This window comes from Phascolarctos cinereus, unplaced genomic scaffold (genome assembly GCF_003287225.1).
Source record: "Phascolarctos cinereus isolate Bilbo 61053 unplaced genomic scaffold, phaCin_HiC Scaffold_4;HRSCAF=312, whole genome shotgun sequence".
In the NCBI taxonomy this organism is placed as follows: Eukaryota; Metazoa; Chordata; class Mammalia; order Diprotodontia; family Phascolarctidae; genus Phascolarctos; species Phascolarctos cinereus.
In genome coordinates this window covers 208,496,106-208,511,892 of record NW_027555847.1, presented here as the reverse complement: position 1 = coordinate 208,511,892, position 15,787 = coordinate 208,496,106, and the positions used below count along the sequence as shown (strand labels likewise).

At 34.2% G+C, this 15,787-nt stretch overlaps 1 protein-coding gene across 2 annotated transcripts in view; it reads right to left on the bottom strand.

The window, feature by feature from the left end:
• Positions 1-1,115: 1,115 nt before the first annotated feature.
• The window catches only part of CCP110 (centriolar coiled-coil protein 110), a 30,383-nt gene continuing 15,711 nt past the window's right edge, over positions 1,116-15,787 (bottom strand). The window contains exons 5-15 of one of the 2 annotated variants that reach the window (XM_020965259.2): positions 14,518-14,648; positions 11,865-12,042; positions 11,122-11,261; positions 10,779-10,895; positions 10,266-10,367; positions 9,074-9,190; positions 8,314-8,387; positions 7,495-7,557; positions 6,669-6,728; positions 6,040-6,125; positions 1,116-3,372 (exon numbers count right to left, since the gene is read on the bottom strand). In XM_020965259.2, the coding sequence (XP_020820918.1) occupies positions 3,320-3,372; positions 6,040-6,125; positions 6,669-6,728; positions 7,495-7,557; positions 8,314-8,387; positions 9,074-9,190; positions 10,266-10,367; positions 10,779-10,895; positions 11,122-11,261; positions 11,865-12,042; positions 14,518-14,648 (1,121 nt within the window). In that variant the 3' untranslated portion in view covers positions 1,116-3,319. The remainder of the gene's footprint in view (positions 3,373-6,039; positions 6,126-6,668; positions 6,729-7,494; positions 7,558-8,313; positions 8,388-9,073; positions 9,191-10,265; positions 10,368-10,778; positions 10,896-11,121; positions 11,262-11,864; positions 12,043-14,517; positions 14,649-15,787) is intronic. The other variant, XM_020965260.2, reaches the window with a different exon arrangement.

Below are 15,787 nucleotides of genomic sequence, written 5' to 3'. Positions count from 1 at the left end.
GTTGTTTGATTAAAGAGGCTGGAAGTAGGACAAAGGTTAAGCTTTACTTAGAGTGGGCATGAGTAATAGGCTCACGAATACTAGCTTCTTCACCTCTGGCGGGGTTAAGAGGCCATTTTAAGTGTGTAGGTCGGGGAAAACATACCAAGGGGAACATGTGAGGGCGTTGGAAAGTCTGTGACCTGCGCTGACTTCTACCACCAGGGAATATATATAAGGATATATATAAGGGACTTAAGGATTGCTCTCCCTTCTGTAGTGTGTGTGTGTGTGTGTGTGTGTGTGTGTGTGTGCTCATGTGGAATTCCACACCTGCTCAGGAAGCGTATTGGTTTCACTGCTTCACTCATCCTAAGTCTATCTAACTTACTGTGCCTCTCTGGGCACCAGAGGTTATTTCTAACATGACAATAGAGCAGTAAATATTTTCAGAACTCTACAAGTTCCCATTTAAATTCAGTCCCTACAAGGGAAACTTTCTAGGTTTTAGTGATAATTGTATTCTTACCTCAATTTCTTTTCCCCTCAATTATACCTCAAAAGATCTGATAGGATAAGTATATTCCTTCCACTAACATTGATCATAACCCCTGCATATTTTAATAATGATCTCTGTGATTAAAAAAAAATCACCTGTTGGTCAATCTTTTGGTAGATGAGTTTTTCGTTTTAAACTTAACTAGTAGGACCCTTCCCTGAAGCTCTTTTGGCTTGATATGCCCTGTTTGCACTGCCTTTGAGAACCCAGGTTTCACCACCAAACTATCACTTAACACTTGAGCACGGTAATATTCCTTAATAGTTCTGTGACTGATTAGATGAAATTTTATAACACGGAGTGGCACTTTTAACTGATGAGACCACTAACAATTCCTGGGAAGTCCAATTAACTCGAACTCAAATCCCGCACCACACTTTGGCAATAACTTTCCAGCTGGCAAGGACCTCAGAGGGCATCTAGTCCAACCTCCTTGTTTTATAGAACAAGAAGAAGCCAAAGTCCAGAGAATTGAAAAGATATGCCCAAGGTAACAGAGGGAAGTAGCAAAACCAGCAATGGAACCCAGGTCCTTGGACTCCAAATCAAACACATTCTTCCCACTGTGCAAGGGTGATTCAAAGAAAGTACACTTTTTATTGAATATTTAATTCTAATTTTAAAAATAACATATTTGCATGATTTGAAAAGTTCTGACAAATTGAAGTTTTTACAGTGACCCCTTAAAGTGGCATCTTCTTTTCTCATTTCCCCGCAAATCGTAAGTAAAGAACAAACTAGAACTTTAATGATGAAAAGTTTATTTTGCTGCTTGCCTAGAAGCAAAGCTGGTGAAAATTACTAAAAGTACAAAAATAAATATAATTTAAATCAATGGGCATTCCACTCAAAATAAAAAAACACCTGAATAAAAAATAGTATACATAAATAAAAATCCATATAAAGCACAAAAAAGGTGTCTGGCACATTTTAAGAGAAAAATCCATGGAAAATAAAATTTGTAGAAGACAGCAATGTAACACACAAACTTTTTAAAATTAAAAGATAATCTAGGTTTTCAACTTTATTCTAAGACTACTTAAGTTTCTCTAAAACATATTGCTTATCTTGCTAATTAGTACTGCTTCACACAAAACAATGAATCCATCTTTATCAATGGAGAGACCTACAGTAATTAAGTAAGCAAATATCCTGAGGTTTTGATTTATAAAACAAGGTCTGTCATATTTATATAGCAAACAATTTGATATGTTTTACTTATTAATAAGAAATCTAACTAGGGCATTTTTGCTGGCTCTCCTATAATTTTCTGGTTCACTCGGGCAATAAATTATGTAAAAATTCCAAGAATTATAATCAAGTTTATTCCCAGAGTAGTCGTTTTCTGTCTATAGTTGGAGGCAAAAAGTGATTTTTAAATGGAGCAGAAAATTGGAGAAAACCAGCCTTCATTTAAGTACACTCTGCTTTATAAAATTACCAGTATTCTCTCTAAAATTCAACATTATCTCTCTTTAAAATTCTAGTTTGAAAGATTTCCACATTTACATATGAGAGAAGCATAAAGCCTTTTCCTTAAGATTCCAAAATGTCTTGATAAAGAACAAATGAAATTCTCTCTAAAAGAAAAATTAAGTTTTCTTAGCTCCTGTTACTCTGGGTAATGTTTTAAACTACTTGTATGTGTATATAAAACACATAGGTATTTGTCTATATGTAATAATGCATGTGTTATATGTGTGTGTGAAGAGATATATATACATATATATGTGTGTGTGTGTGTATATATATATATGATCTATCTCCACACACACACACACACATATCCACACATAATTAATCCATACATTAAAAATAAACACCTATTTCAAAATTTGGATTTATTAGATACAGCTCTTTATTCTCTCCAAAATTAAGTATCCTAGAAAAAGTAGAATGTCACAAAGGAGCAAGACTGCTGGAAAAAAATTGTTCTGCCCAAATAGAAAATATAATTGCATGCAATAACTTGTTTTTTTTTAAACTACAGTGGATTTAGTACATTCCTAAATATGATATATTCAAGAAGATTGTGCTGTCTTCTCAAAAAATTCTCTCTCCATAAAAGGAAGTGACAATCCTATGAAAACGCTTTAATAAGTATTAGTAACATATATGGAAATTTAATATGTCTGTTGTTAGCATACATGTATCCAGAAGAATAACAATTAAGCATCTATGACCAAAAACAATATTCCAAATTTTTATCCTATGTTAATTTTCATCCAATTTATGGTCCCTAAACCAGAGTTCCAGTTTACATAAGTACCTGTTAGTCCATGGTAAAATTTACAAATTGGGACTCAACTCCATTGAGAGTCTAATGAAAATTGTTTTTCAGAATTAAAAAACCAACAAAATATGCTTCTACATTATTCTCCTTTGGAAAAAGGTATCATGAAATTTGTTTACCAAATACAATATTACAGACAAGTTTCTTGTAAGTAAAATGTGTTTTCTCAGCTGATGAAAATTTTACCACATCTTTTCAATCTTCTTTCACAAAAACAGTTCAGATATCCTTAATATCTGGAAAATATACATCTTTTGCAAGCCCATATACACATAAATATCAAAATTTTGACTACATAGTTAAAGCACAGACGAAGTATTTTTTCTGTATTCTTTCCCCACCTAAACCTATTATTACTGAAAAAATGGATTTAGAGTTGGATTTTGCTACATTACTGAATAATTCTCAACATTCCACCTTCACTTTCTTGGGCAGAAAAAAATAGATGAGCACGACCACATTGTTTTATCCTAGTGAATGCTGTCTTCTTAAATTGTCGCAACATTTGGCTGCTTTCTTTGGGTTTTTCCTGCATATGCTCCTAAAAACAAAGTAAAACCAGGGTTTTTTTCTATAAATTATTACTTTCTGAATTACACTGTATGTCATATGCCATCAAATTAAATATAAATAACTAAAAAAGTTTTTTGACAGTATTTTGAAACCTTAGAAGACTGGGAGAAGCATGCCATAATAACTAGAGTGTTGGATATGGACTCGGGAAGATCCGAGCTCAAATACCACCTCTGACACTTAACAGCTTTGTGACTATGGGCAAGTTACCTAACCTCTCAGCCTCAGCTAATTCTCTACGATAATAAGTTATCCATGGCTTGCAAACCACATATATGGAAGGAATTTTCCCAATGGGAATTTCTGCAGTGATGAAATCACAGGTCTTTGATGTGTACGAAATAACTGATTTCAATTTGAATGATAAAGACTATTAACAAGCCTCCATAAGCTTCATAACTTTTGTTACAGAGCTTAAATTTTCCATTTGAGATTTCAATTTCTGCTATTTTATGAATATATGATACAGTATAACACACATAAAGTTCTACAATGACAAAACATACATTCTCCATGCAGGTCAAGTCAGAATGAATTAAAATCAGAATAAACTACATGTTTTGGGAAATAAAAATTGTAAATAGGGAAAGGCTCTCTTTTAAAGAAAACTGCATGGATCCCAGTATAAATAAATTCACAGATCATATATAAATCAAAAGTCATGTTCTAATACTGTTGTTTATGGAACAGGATACCAAGAACAGTAAAGAAAACAGTTAAAATTAATTTTAGTATACAATCAGGTACACATTATTTTTACATTTCAAGGTGAAACTCATCTGTAATTTGGTTGTGATACAAATCCACATGATTGTAAATACTTTATATATAAGCCTAGTGACTATATACGTCAAAATATATACTGTTGAGTACTGATTGATATGCACTTAAGTAATTAGGTGGTATTAAATAAGTGCAGATCATACAAATATGATGAATCAGAAGTGACAAACATTTGAAGATGAAATGAGAGGGAAGATATAACAGGAAAAAATTCATTGTTGTCAACTGGAATATTTGATTAAAAAACACACACAAATTATATACTACAATCAGGAAATATGTAGATATCTTCCAGTACTTCCCTATTTCTAAGAACTCTAAATGTCCAGGAATTTATCAAAATTTTGCCTTTTAGATCCTGGAAAGAACTATTATGTTTAGAGGGATTCCAGCTAGTTCCATAGGCTTTAAAAAGCAGCAGAAGATATATTAGTCATTCTGTGAACTTTTTCCTGATTTTGGTCATCATTTAAACTATTAGATTCTGAATGTACTTAAGGGTTAAATTTCAATATGTAATTCACTTTAAAGTAACCTCACTTTATAAATCATAAGATTTTAAATGGCTCTGTTTTAAAGTGGATTATACTACATATGCACTGTTAAGAGCTATACTCACAAAGTATGGTACAATAGAGCCTGGTACAACAGGCCTGGGTTTGAGGTCTGACTCCGCTGCAAACTAACTGTGTGACTTTGGACATCATCTCCCCTCTCTGGGTCTCAGTATCCTCATCTGAATAATGAGGGGGTTGTACTAGATCTCTCTAAGATTCCTTCCAAATGTAATATTCTATGATCAATTATATATTTATAAATTTGGTATTTATCTCACAAAGCTATGATCTCTTAAAATACTTAAATCTTAAACTCATATTTAACAATGCAACATGAAAAAATCCTTACAGTGCTCATTTTTTCTTAATTCCGATGACAGATTTTATTCCTAAGTACTGAAAATTCTGTAACTGTCCAGTTTTATATTTCTTAGAACGTTAGTATTAATCATTCTGTGACTGTCAAGTTTTGTATTTGTTAGAACATTAGTATTAATCTACAGAATTATTCCATATTACGTTAGATTTAACTTTTTTATGTGTTAATAAAAGTATTTTCATTAGTTACACATAATTTTAGTTAATAATTCCCAAATATTTTGTAAGAACTAAATATTTAACAAAAACAGGTTTTATAAGTGCTTTAGATATATCTGAATATTGTATTTGTCTTCTTGCCACCATTTCAAAAATAAAGCTTTGAAACAAGCCCCCTGTAATAAACCTGAGGATAACTAACTGGAATTTCTGTTTTGTATAAGAAACCAAGGAGAAAAGAAAAAAACTTTTCTAAAAAAAAAAATTCTCCTCCCAAATGATCTTGCAGTGGGGAGAGACAGGGAGAAAAGAAATAATTATTTCCTTATTTGTAGTTACCATACTATACTACCAAACTACAAGGTCATACACTTCCCCACAGCAAAACAAGAGACATGTATAGGTTTAGGGCAGCTTAGGCACAACACGGTTATTGCCTTGTATTCATTTTTTAAAGGGGGCAATATAATTCACAATTCACACTTTCTCCTGAACCGCAAAGTTTACATGGCAATCTATGGATAGAAATGTTTCCAGAAACCAAGATTATAATCATGTATTTCCTTAATTTTCCACCACCCTCTCAACCCCACTAAATTGCAAACACATTCCTTTGATGAGGAATGATTTAATATACATGCCAAAGTCATAGTGGCAAGAAAAAGAAAACAATATATTCCACTTAAATGATGTGGATTTGAGAATCTTACTCACTTTTTTTTAATGAAATGAGATTCAGAAACTCATTTTCTACACACCTGAAACACGCACTCTGTTACGCATTCTGTTGTCTGAGGACTTCTCTCTATTTTGCTCAACCCCCTTCACTGATGTCTTAGGGGTTCTAATTAAATATAGAAAAGTTAATAAGCCACACATTAAAGTCTAAATGCTGTAACTTAGAAAGAAAATAAGCATCACACTGTTCAGTAGGAATAGCTGAAAAAGGAACACAGTAGCAGTCAGAAACCCTGCAGGAAGCTACACTTGTTCTTCATGAGAAAATATAATCCACATTCCATAACCACATAAAGCTTTGCTTATACCTTATCATTTATATTGACCTATATCCCTCTGTAGTCTTAATGCTGTTTATATAGCTAGTATTTCATTGTTGTTAATGGAACCAAAACTGTATGAAGTGAATGAAAAAAACATGGCATAACATGATGATAATGAAAACACAATACACAACAGTATGCCCAATTTACTCTCAAACTGTTTTCTAAGATAAAAAGAAATCTGAAAAAATTTAAATATACTTTTGTAATCAAAAAATAAGTAACCATCTTTTAAAAGTATTTGCAACATTTATCATGAATATGAATAATTTCCTCTCAAAGTTGCCTTTTATTTTAATATAAACAAATGCATACAGCACTCTTACCCTTGTCTACAAAGTGGCCTATGAATAGGGGCATTTTGTCCTTGACTTGGCTGAAGTACTCTGTTAACAAAGAAAATAAATCAGTTTACTAAAAAAATAAATTAAACAAATTAAATTTGGCTTTTTTACATTATCTTTCAAATGTTAGGTTTCTTAAAGGAAAATATTAAGTCAGGAACTAATTGTATAATAGGTTTTCCTTGGATATGTCCAACCAGTTTTTACTGAATTCTTAAATAGGAGCACCTGTGTCAAACATGGCAGCCAGTATTTATTTACTAATAGACTAGGCCTACAGTAAACTGTATGATGAAAAAGAATGTTGTCTAAAATTAGCATTAATCCCATGTTCTTCTGGGTCACTAACAAATCTCAAATCTGATAGAATATATTATTCTTATTTTACAATAAGGGAAAACAAATTAGAAACTTTAACAGACTTTACCAAGGCAGTAAAAAAGGCCTGGATTTAAATCACAACACAACTGACTAAAATTTCCACTAGAAGCATTTCCCAAGCATATCCTCATTATGTTCTTGCTATTATCTGGTAACTGTGATTGTAGCCTTATTACATACTTATGTAATCCCCAAGTCTATAATCTTTTATGTAAGCAGGTAATATTCTGCTAATGGAAGACAGGAAGACAGGAGGGAAGTAGGGAGAGCAGGAAGGAAGAGAAAGAGAGAAAAAAAAAGAAAGGAAAGAAGGAAAGAAGGGTGAAAAGAGAGAAAGAAAACAGGCACAGGACTTAGTAGAAAACAATTCCTTCTCACAGGAGAAAAATAATTTCTTATAGGAATAGTTTCAGTTATTTTCAATCACCTTGTTTCAGAAGGCTTTTGTTTCATGAGAATTTTCTTATTTGGCATTCCCATTTCAGCAGCCCTAAAGAGGAAAATTAGGACAGAGTGTATTTGAGGGAAAAAAAATATGCTTATAAATATCACAGATAAAATACATCACTTCAGGCCAAAACTATGTAAGCTGAAGAGATAATCCTGTAAGAAAAAACTTTAAAGAGCAATTAGTGGGGAAGCCAGATGGTGCAGTGGATAGAGCACTGGGTGTGAAGTCAGGAAGATCCAAGTTCAAATATGGCATCAAACCAGACACTTGACACTTACTAGCTGTGTGACCCTGGGCAAGTCACTTAATCCCAATTGCCTCACCATTAAAAAAAAGCAATTAGTAAGATCTTCTATGTACATTTTCCCAAATACAGTCTTTTCTCACTAACTTTTTTTTAATTCTGGGAAGCCACAAGCAGAATGTGTCTAAAAGCTGAGACATTCAATGTAGGGACCAATTATGTGAATACTAAGCTGAGACTGAATAATAATAACAATAATGTTCTGGCCTCCCAATTAGCTGCATATATAAAAGTCATAAGGCAAAGACAAAGAAAATCAGACAAACACGAGCCAGAAATAAATACGGACCATATAAAGATGGATTCAGATCTCACAACTTCATTTTAATGGACATACTTTCTATGAATGAAAATTATTTTAGTCAATTGGGGAAAGCTATTGGTTCTTAATCCCTCAAATAGAAAGAACAAAGGGGAATAATGGAGGACCAAAAGTAAAGATTACTCTTCATTCAACTGAAGGAAAAAAAAGAGATTATGTTAATACTCACTTCATGTACTTCTTTCTATCCAGAGATTTCTGTGTTGCAACTGAAAGAGATGCTCGTGGGTTCTTCATTTTATCCTTTACATGAAAACAAAAAGTATGCATGTATATATTTATGTATATGTCATAGGACCAATTGAGCATTTGTGCTACTATATCTAGGAATCTATCAATTTTCACTGAAAAATCTTTTTTTTTAATAGAATTTACATGTCTCTGACATGATTTTCCTTGGGAATTAATCTGCTGGCTAACTTATTTTGGTAAATGGTTTAAAAAATTTTTATTTTCTATATGCACACTACAGAAAATGTGACTTCACATTTTTATTCATCTCTTGTCAACCATCAAAGCCAAATTCATTCACAATCAGACACCAAACTGCCACTTTAAAATGCTGCCTTTTCAGATTTACTTGGGTCAGACTTTCTGCTCTGCTCTCTGAATTAGTTGCAAGTGTAAAAATTACATGGTAAGCAACGATTAGAAAAACCAATGAAGATTAGGCAGATTTTTCCAGGTGTCATAAAAGAAAGCCTATCAAAATCAAGTTAAAAATCTTCACAATCCTGATAGGTGAGAGGGTCATACTGTGTATTCTTTTGCATCCCTACAGGTACCAGTGTAGCTGGCATTCTTGACTATAACCTATGCCTGAAAACCTCTGAGAAGAGCTTAGATGCCATTCAATGAAAAATGAAGTAATGTTAAAATCCAGAGTGACTTCATTGAATAAAATGTTACATTAATTGCATTAAACATACCATTTGTCTAAGCATTTTTTCTTTACGCACTTCTCGATCATGATGTAAAATGGACATTCTTTCTGTTGCATCCATTATGAAAAATATGTCATGAATATCAAATAAGGCAGCTCGAAGCTATTTTGGAAACAAAAAATTAGAAATTGTACCTTCTATTAAAAAAAAGAGCTAAACAATAACTTAGTAGCATATGTTTTAAGAACATTTTAAACTTCTCCAATGTTAGTAATACATATTCTTCATTCACAGAAATAGTTCAGATAAAGATGTTGAAGAAAACTGAAATTCTAACTTAGACAAAAAGTAAATTTCAGAAAAATAAATAGAATACAAGGTAACTTTCCTAGACCAATGACTGGTTCCAAGAAAACATATATTACAGATACTTACGAGAAATAAGATATAAGTGTGTTACATTCTTGGCAGCTAGAATTTAGATTATAAAAGCTACAGACATCTGAGACTATATAACCTTTATAAAGGTAAAACTTAGTTCCTCTGCCTCACAACTTTCTCCACTCCAGAAATCTACAGTGGTTTTTTTTTTAAATACCTGGCAAGCAGAATGGCATATGTGGCCTCCTGCATCAAAAGTATCTGGCTAGGTGTATGGGAAAAAGGGAGAAAGAAGAAAGGATTCCGTTAATAATCCTCCTGACCCCAAACTTCACACCTTTGTTCTCTACATTCTCTTAGTACCTACCAGCTCTCTCCTTTCATTTTGCCTATACATATATATATATAAAATATATATTAAAATATATTTTTAGGCAATTGGGGTTAAGTGACACGCCCAGGGTCACACAGCTAGTAAGTGTCAAGTGTTTGGTCTGAGGCCACATTTGAACTCAGGTCCTCCTGACCTCAGGGCCAGTGCTCTATCCACTGCGCCACCTACCTGTCCCTCTCTCCTTTCATTTTGGAGCAGGAGTCCCACAGAAGACTGGGGGACAAGAAAAATCAGTGTTGCTGTGTGGCTCCCAGTATTAAAGATTCAAGCAGGCTGCTTCACGCTCCCACCGTTTAGAGGAAAGCCAGGAGTTGTGCCTCCTGGAATCAGTTACTATAAGATTTTGCTACATTGTTGTAAGGTTTGACTATGACATATTAACCATATTATTGCAAAACAACCCTGATCATGTTATATGGGGTATACTTAGAAATTATGCCTAATACATGCATACACAATTACCTGAGCTAACACTCTTTCTTGGAGAGAAGCATCTTGCGCTGAAACAGATCCTCTTTTTAATGGAGCTTCTGACTGAAAACTTCTTATGAACTCCATAGTATCCTGTAAAGATTGAAGAAATCTTTGAAAAGAATCTATGAATATTCATAGGATTTTTGAAGTCCCCCTTCTTTTACTATTGCTTCCATCTATAATATTTAAACCATTCAAGTTTCATTTTACTATATGAAGAATTATACCTTGATTTGCCCCAAATCTGTCAAGAAAACTATCATTATAGATCAAATTATGTTTATCTTTTAGAATGCTAAAGAACAGAATGCACCATCTAATTTTAGGCTGTAGAAACAATGAATTCTCTTAGCAACAGCACACAATTACTTCATAAATTATTTCATCTGAGTTCTAATCTTATCTTCCAACTTGCAGAAGTCAACAGAAGATTAAGAGTAGAAGAAAGAAAAAGGGAAAAATACTTACATAAAATAAAAAATGTTATACGAATGCTCTTACTTTTACTGTTTGCCGGAGATGTTTCACTTTTTCTGTCTGCAAGAGCCTACGAGTAAGAAATCCTTTTGCCACTGCAGTTATTTTGTCAAATTTTGCTTGTACTTCTAGACTAAAAACCTTTAAAAAAACAAGGACAAACTTCTTAATATTTTCTATCACAGAATTGTTCCTTGGCTTGTAATGAGGTACTGAAACAAATTCTTTTGTTTTTCACATTTTATATAGCTTCATATTTAAATAATTTAAAATATTTAAAATTTGTACTGTCAAAGTATACATGTTCGTTTGCAGAGCCTGAAAGAATAATGTAGCTTTCAAAAATGTATATAAAAGTTTTACTAACCTGAGACCATCTGGGTTTGCCCCTTCCAGGAGGCCTTGTTACTGGGATTTGGGGCAAACCACTAGTTGATGATCCCCAGAGGTAGAACGGTACTTCACTTGTAGAACCAAAGCTATGTTGTAGGGTAGAATTCGCAAAACCTAGAGAAAAGGTTAAAAATATAGAGTATACCCAATACCACATAAAGCAATATACATTTATCAGCACCAATCAGTATAGATTATTGTGGGTAATAATCACACCTGTACAAGCTTTGCTCTTGCCAGGAATAATAACCCCCTAAATCCTGAGCTGCCTATAACGTTTTTATTTTACTTCACTTTTAAGTTGATGCAACAGATGGAACTTTAAAATAGGCACATCCACATTCACATATATAACAGCATCACTTTGAAAATAAAAGATGTAAAAAAGCAATCACAGCGGTCAGGGACTTAGATATACTGTAAGAGAACTGTGAAGATGACAATTTTTTTTATTTGCCATATGTCACCCGCCACATGAATGAACACAGGCTGGGATACTTCCCTCACTAAAGTGATTACTCTCCATTCAAACACCTGCTTACAAGGACCTGGACTGTTGCCAGCATTTCATTTCTCACTAGTTACCAAGCAGTTGGCAGATGGAGGTAACCTGGAAAAGCCATCATCTAATAATATTTCTTAAAGACCTATATACCACTTTCTCTATCAAATAAAGTAGGAGAATTTTAAAGAAAAGAAAAGGCTTTAAATATTTACCAGAAGTATTTGAATTTGCAATATGGAGAGTGTCCGCTTGTGACAGCATTGTTTCTAACAAGCCACCATCACTTATTTTTCTCCATTCCAATTCCACTGCATTGTTAAGGTTCACTTCAAGTGTTTCTGCTGCAATTTCCTTCTTCTCTTTTAACATTCTCTCCTGTTCTTTGATTTCCTGCAGATTAATAGTCTATTGTAATATGCCAACTCTCATGTTCAAACACACTTCCATTATTAATTAATCAATCTATTCATACAGCAAAGTCCACTTTTCCTCTGATACAGGTTTGACAATTTCAGTGTATTTGAAGTAAATTGAATACAACAAACATTTATTAGACACTTATGTTTAAAGCACTGTTCTAGGAGCTGGAGACAGAAAAGGCAAAAGCCCATTCCCCCAAGAACCTTATATTCTTTTGGGGCAGCTGAAGGACGGAAATAAAAAACGGACACAGGCAAGTCAATACAAAAAAGTAAATACATTTGAGGAGGGAAAAATACTAGAAAGAAGGGTCAGGAAAAGCTTCTTTGGGAATGGTACCTGAGCTGAGCCTTGAAAGAAAATAAGAACTCTGAAAGATGGAGATGAGAAGGAAGTACAAATCTGCTTGTGCAGATTTACTGAGACAGAATGTTGAGGAGAGGGAACTGTCAAATCCAGAAAAGCAAAAGTAATATGAAACAAGGCTGGAAAGGCAGGTTGAAGAAAGAATGTGGTGAATCTCAAATTCCAGGCTGACAGGCTTTTATTTTATCCCAGAAGGAGCAGGGAAACATTAAATGTTTTGGAACAAGGTAGTGACATGGTCACACTTGTGCCTTGGAAGATTATCTTGGCAGCTATGTGAACTAGAGAGGAGAGACACTAGAAGCAAAGATATCTGTTAAGAAGCTATTACAAAGCCCACCCACAAGGGGAAAGGGGCTTACTGGAGGTCACAGAAGGGCAAATAATCCAGGAAGAACCACTCATGCCAGGGTAGCCGTGGCATCCTGATGTATGAGGGCGGCATCATCAAAAGGCAGCTCTGTCTAGTGAGTTGGTCATTTTGTAGAAATAGCATGGCTGCCCTGGGTGCAGAGGACCCAGAAGCAAGATGACATCAGGGATTTCTTTGAGGAAAGTAAATTCCAGGGTCATGTGGGATGCTGGGGCATCTGTAAAGGGTTAATTTCCCTTCATGTGCCCAAGTGACTAAGCCAGTGGACAGAAAGCGCTGGTGCAGTGATAAGATGAAGCCTGTCCTGCTGCAAGCAGCTTCTAACTCATGAACGAGACTTTATTTCATAGCTGGTCCCCACATCCCAACAACTTGGATGTTTATTAGGGGCAGTTAGTCTTTAACATTAACGGGATTATTGATGGTAAACCTGCAAATCTCTGAATTCTATGAAACAGTTTGGGGAAGGGGTAACATGGCATTAAAGGTTTTCACATACTTCTTAAAATTTTTTTTAAAAAAAGAACTTATTACAATAGTCGAAGGGAGAGAGAGCCTGAACTACAACGGTAGCTACACAGATGGAGACTCGAGATAGATTTCAGAGATGATGTGGAGGCAGAACTATTTGTGTGCATTTATTATCTTTCATTTCCATTCCCCCCACAACAATCTAAAAAAATAAAAACAAAAACAAAACCCTCATAACAAATATGCATAGAGAAGCAAAACAAATTTCCACAAAAGCCATGTCCAAAAATGTTATGTCATGTCTCATTCTAGATTTTAAGGTGTGGAAGTAGAATTGACAGGACTTATTAAGTGATTAGATATTGGTGGGGCAGGGGGAATGGAGCAAGAGGGAAGGATGAGCAGGGGTGATGCCCCCAAGAGAAATAAGGAAATTTGGAGGATTGGGGGGGGGGGAATTGATGAGTTCTATTTTGGACATGTTGAATTTGGGATGCTGAAGAGTAGAAATGTTCAGAAACTAGTTAGAGATAATAGCACCTGAGTTAAGGAAGAGATTAAGGACAGATATAAGATTCAAGAGTTGCCTGAATAGGGGCAGCTAGGTGGTGCAGTGGATGGAGCACCAGCCCTGAAGTCAGGAGGACCTGAGTTCAAATCTGGCCTCAGACCAAACACTTGACACTTACTAGCTGTGTGACCCTAGGCAAGTCACTTAGCCCCAATTGCCTAAAAAAAAAAAGTTGCCTGAACAGAAACAAAAATTAGAGCTTTGAAAAGGATGAATTGACAGATGATTTTTAGAGTCACCATAGCCAAAACAATTTATCACCTTGTAGTGATCAGTTGCTAGGCTGTTTCTTGGATGCAGTCAAGAGGCACATACTCAAAAAGCTGAAATAGCTTATTCTCTATTAGTAAAGCCTTTGGCATCCTAGGTTCTCTTCCATACCACAGTCATGTATCAAAGCCAAGGACTTTCCTTATTTAACTATGGTAGAAATAAAGGTTTGGATTAAGCATTCAGCAAACCATGCTTTGGACATGTCACACGATTCCCTTTCATTCTCAGATATCAAATCATTTCACATAAAGCCATCTTTCCACAAAAATGCTACAAATGTGCCAAAATCAACTAGCACTTTTACAATTCAATTTTATAAAACACCAAAGACTACAAATGCTGTGCTAAATTTCACTTAACACCTCTACACACTTGGATTATAATTCCTCACCTTTTGTAATTTCTCTTGCTCTTTCTCCTGTTCAGCTATAAGTATTGATAACTGCTGAGCATGCTGTTCTTCAAGTCTCTTTCTCATTTCTTCAAAAGCCAACATCTTATTTTTTAGCTTCTCTTCTCCTTCTGCAAAGAAATATGCTCTTTTTGGAAAACTTACTGCATTTTAAAAATATGACATTTTACAGTATCAATTTTATTTGCATTATTGCACCAGGTCTTCTCAAATTATACAAAAAGTATGTTCCAAATATATGTAATCTCCACTTTCTACCACTTTGCATTTCACCACTAAACTCCACGTTGATGCTACCTAATAAATACCCATAATGCTTTACTTATGCTCATTTGATGTTTTCCACTAATGTCAGAATTAAAGCAAAACATGCACCATCATAATTCTGTCTTATATTAGTCCACTAGAAGACAAAGACTCCATATATGCATTACACATAAAAGGTGGAACCACCTGAACTTATTATCTCATCTCTTTCTTCTCTCTTCTGGGTTCTCTGTTTTTATCAGTATGTTATTTCAAAGGCACAAGGACTTGAGTTTGGGGTTCTAAGGAAGAACATTATACATTAAATTCCAAACATATAAAAAAAGGGGTGAATGTATAAATAGAATTTTTTTTTGGCTAAGCAGTGGGGTTAAGTGACTTGCCCAGGGTCACACAGCTGGTAAGTGTTATGTGTCTGAGACCAGATTTGAACTCAGGTCCTCCTGAATCCAGGGCCTAGCTGCCCCGTGAATGTATAAATAAGAAACTTGAAAATAAACCCACTAAATGTCAGGATCACGATATGCTACTAAATTTAAATGAAGGATATGTACATTAAAGCACTCTTGTCGTTTGATTAAACCCAAAGAAATGTTCTCTTACTGTGAATATAGAGAAAAAGTATTCATTGAGCTATTACAACGATTCTCTCACAATTTGTTCTGAATATGTCAGATGGCCCAATTTACTCTATTCCTATCAAGCTTTTTTGTTAGTGATGACAATTGTAAATATCAAGCATCAAAAAGCTTTGATATAGTATACTTCATACTGTTAGACTGAATAAAAAGAAAATGGACATTAAGATAAGAGTTCTGATAATGCAGGACAGGATGGGGGACAGAAAAATAATTATAATTAACAGAAAAGCTAATCCATTTAGAAACACTTCACAAGATATTTCTAGACATATTACATACATTCCTATTTATAATTTTTCTCTAATAACTTGATATCAAAGTGTTTACTAAGGCAGCAAGAG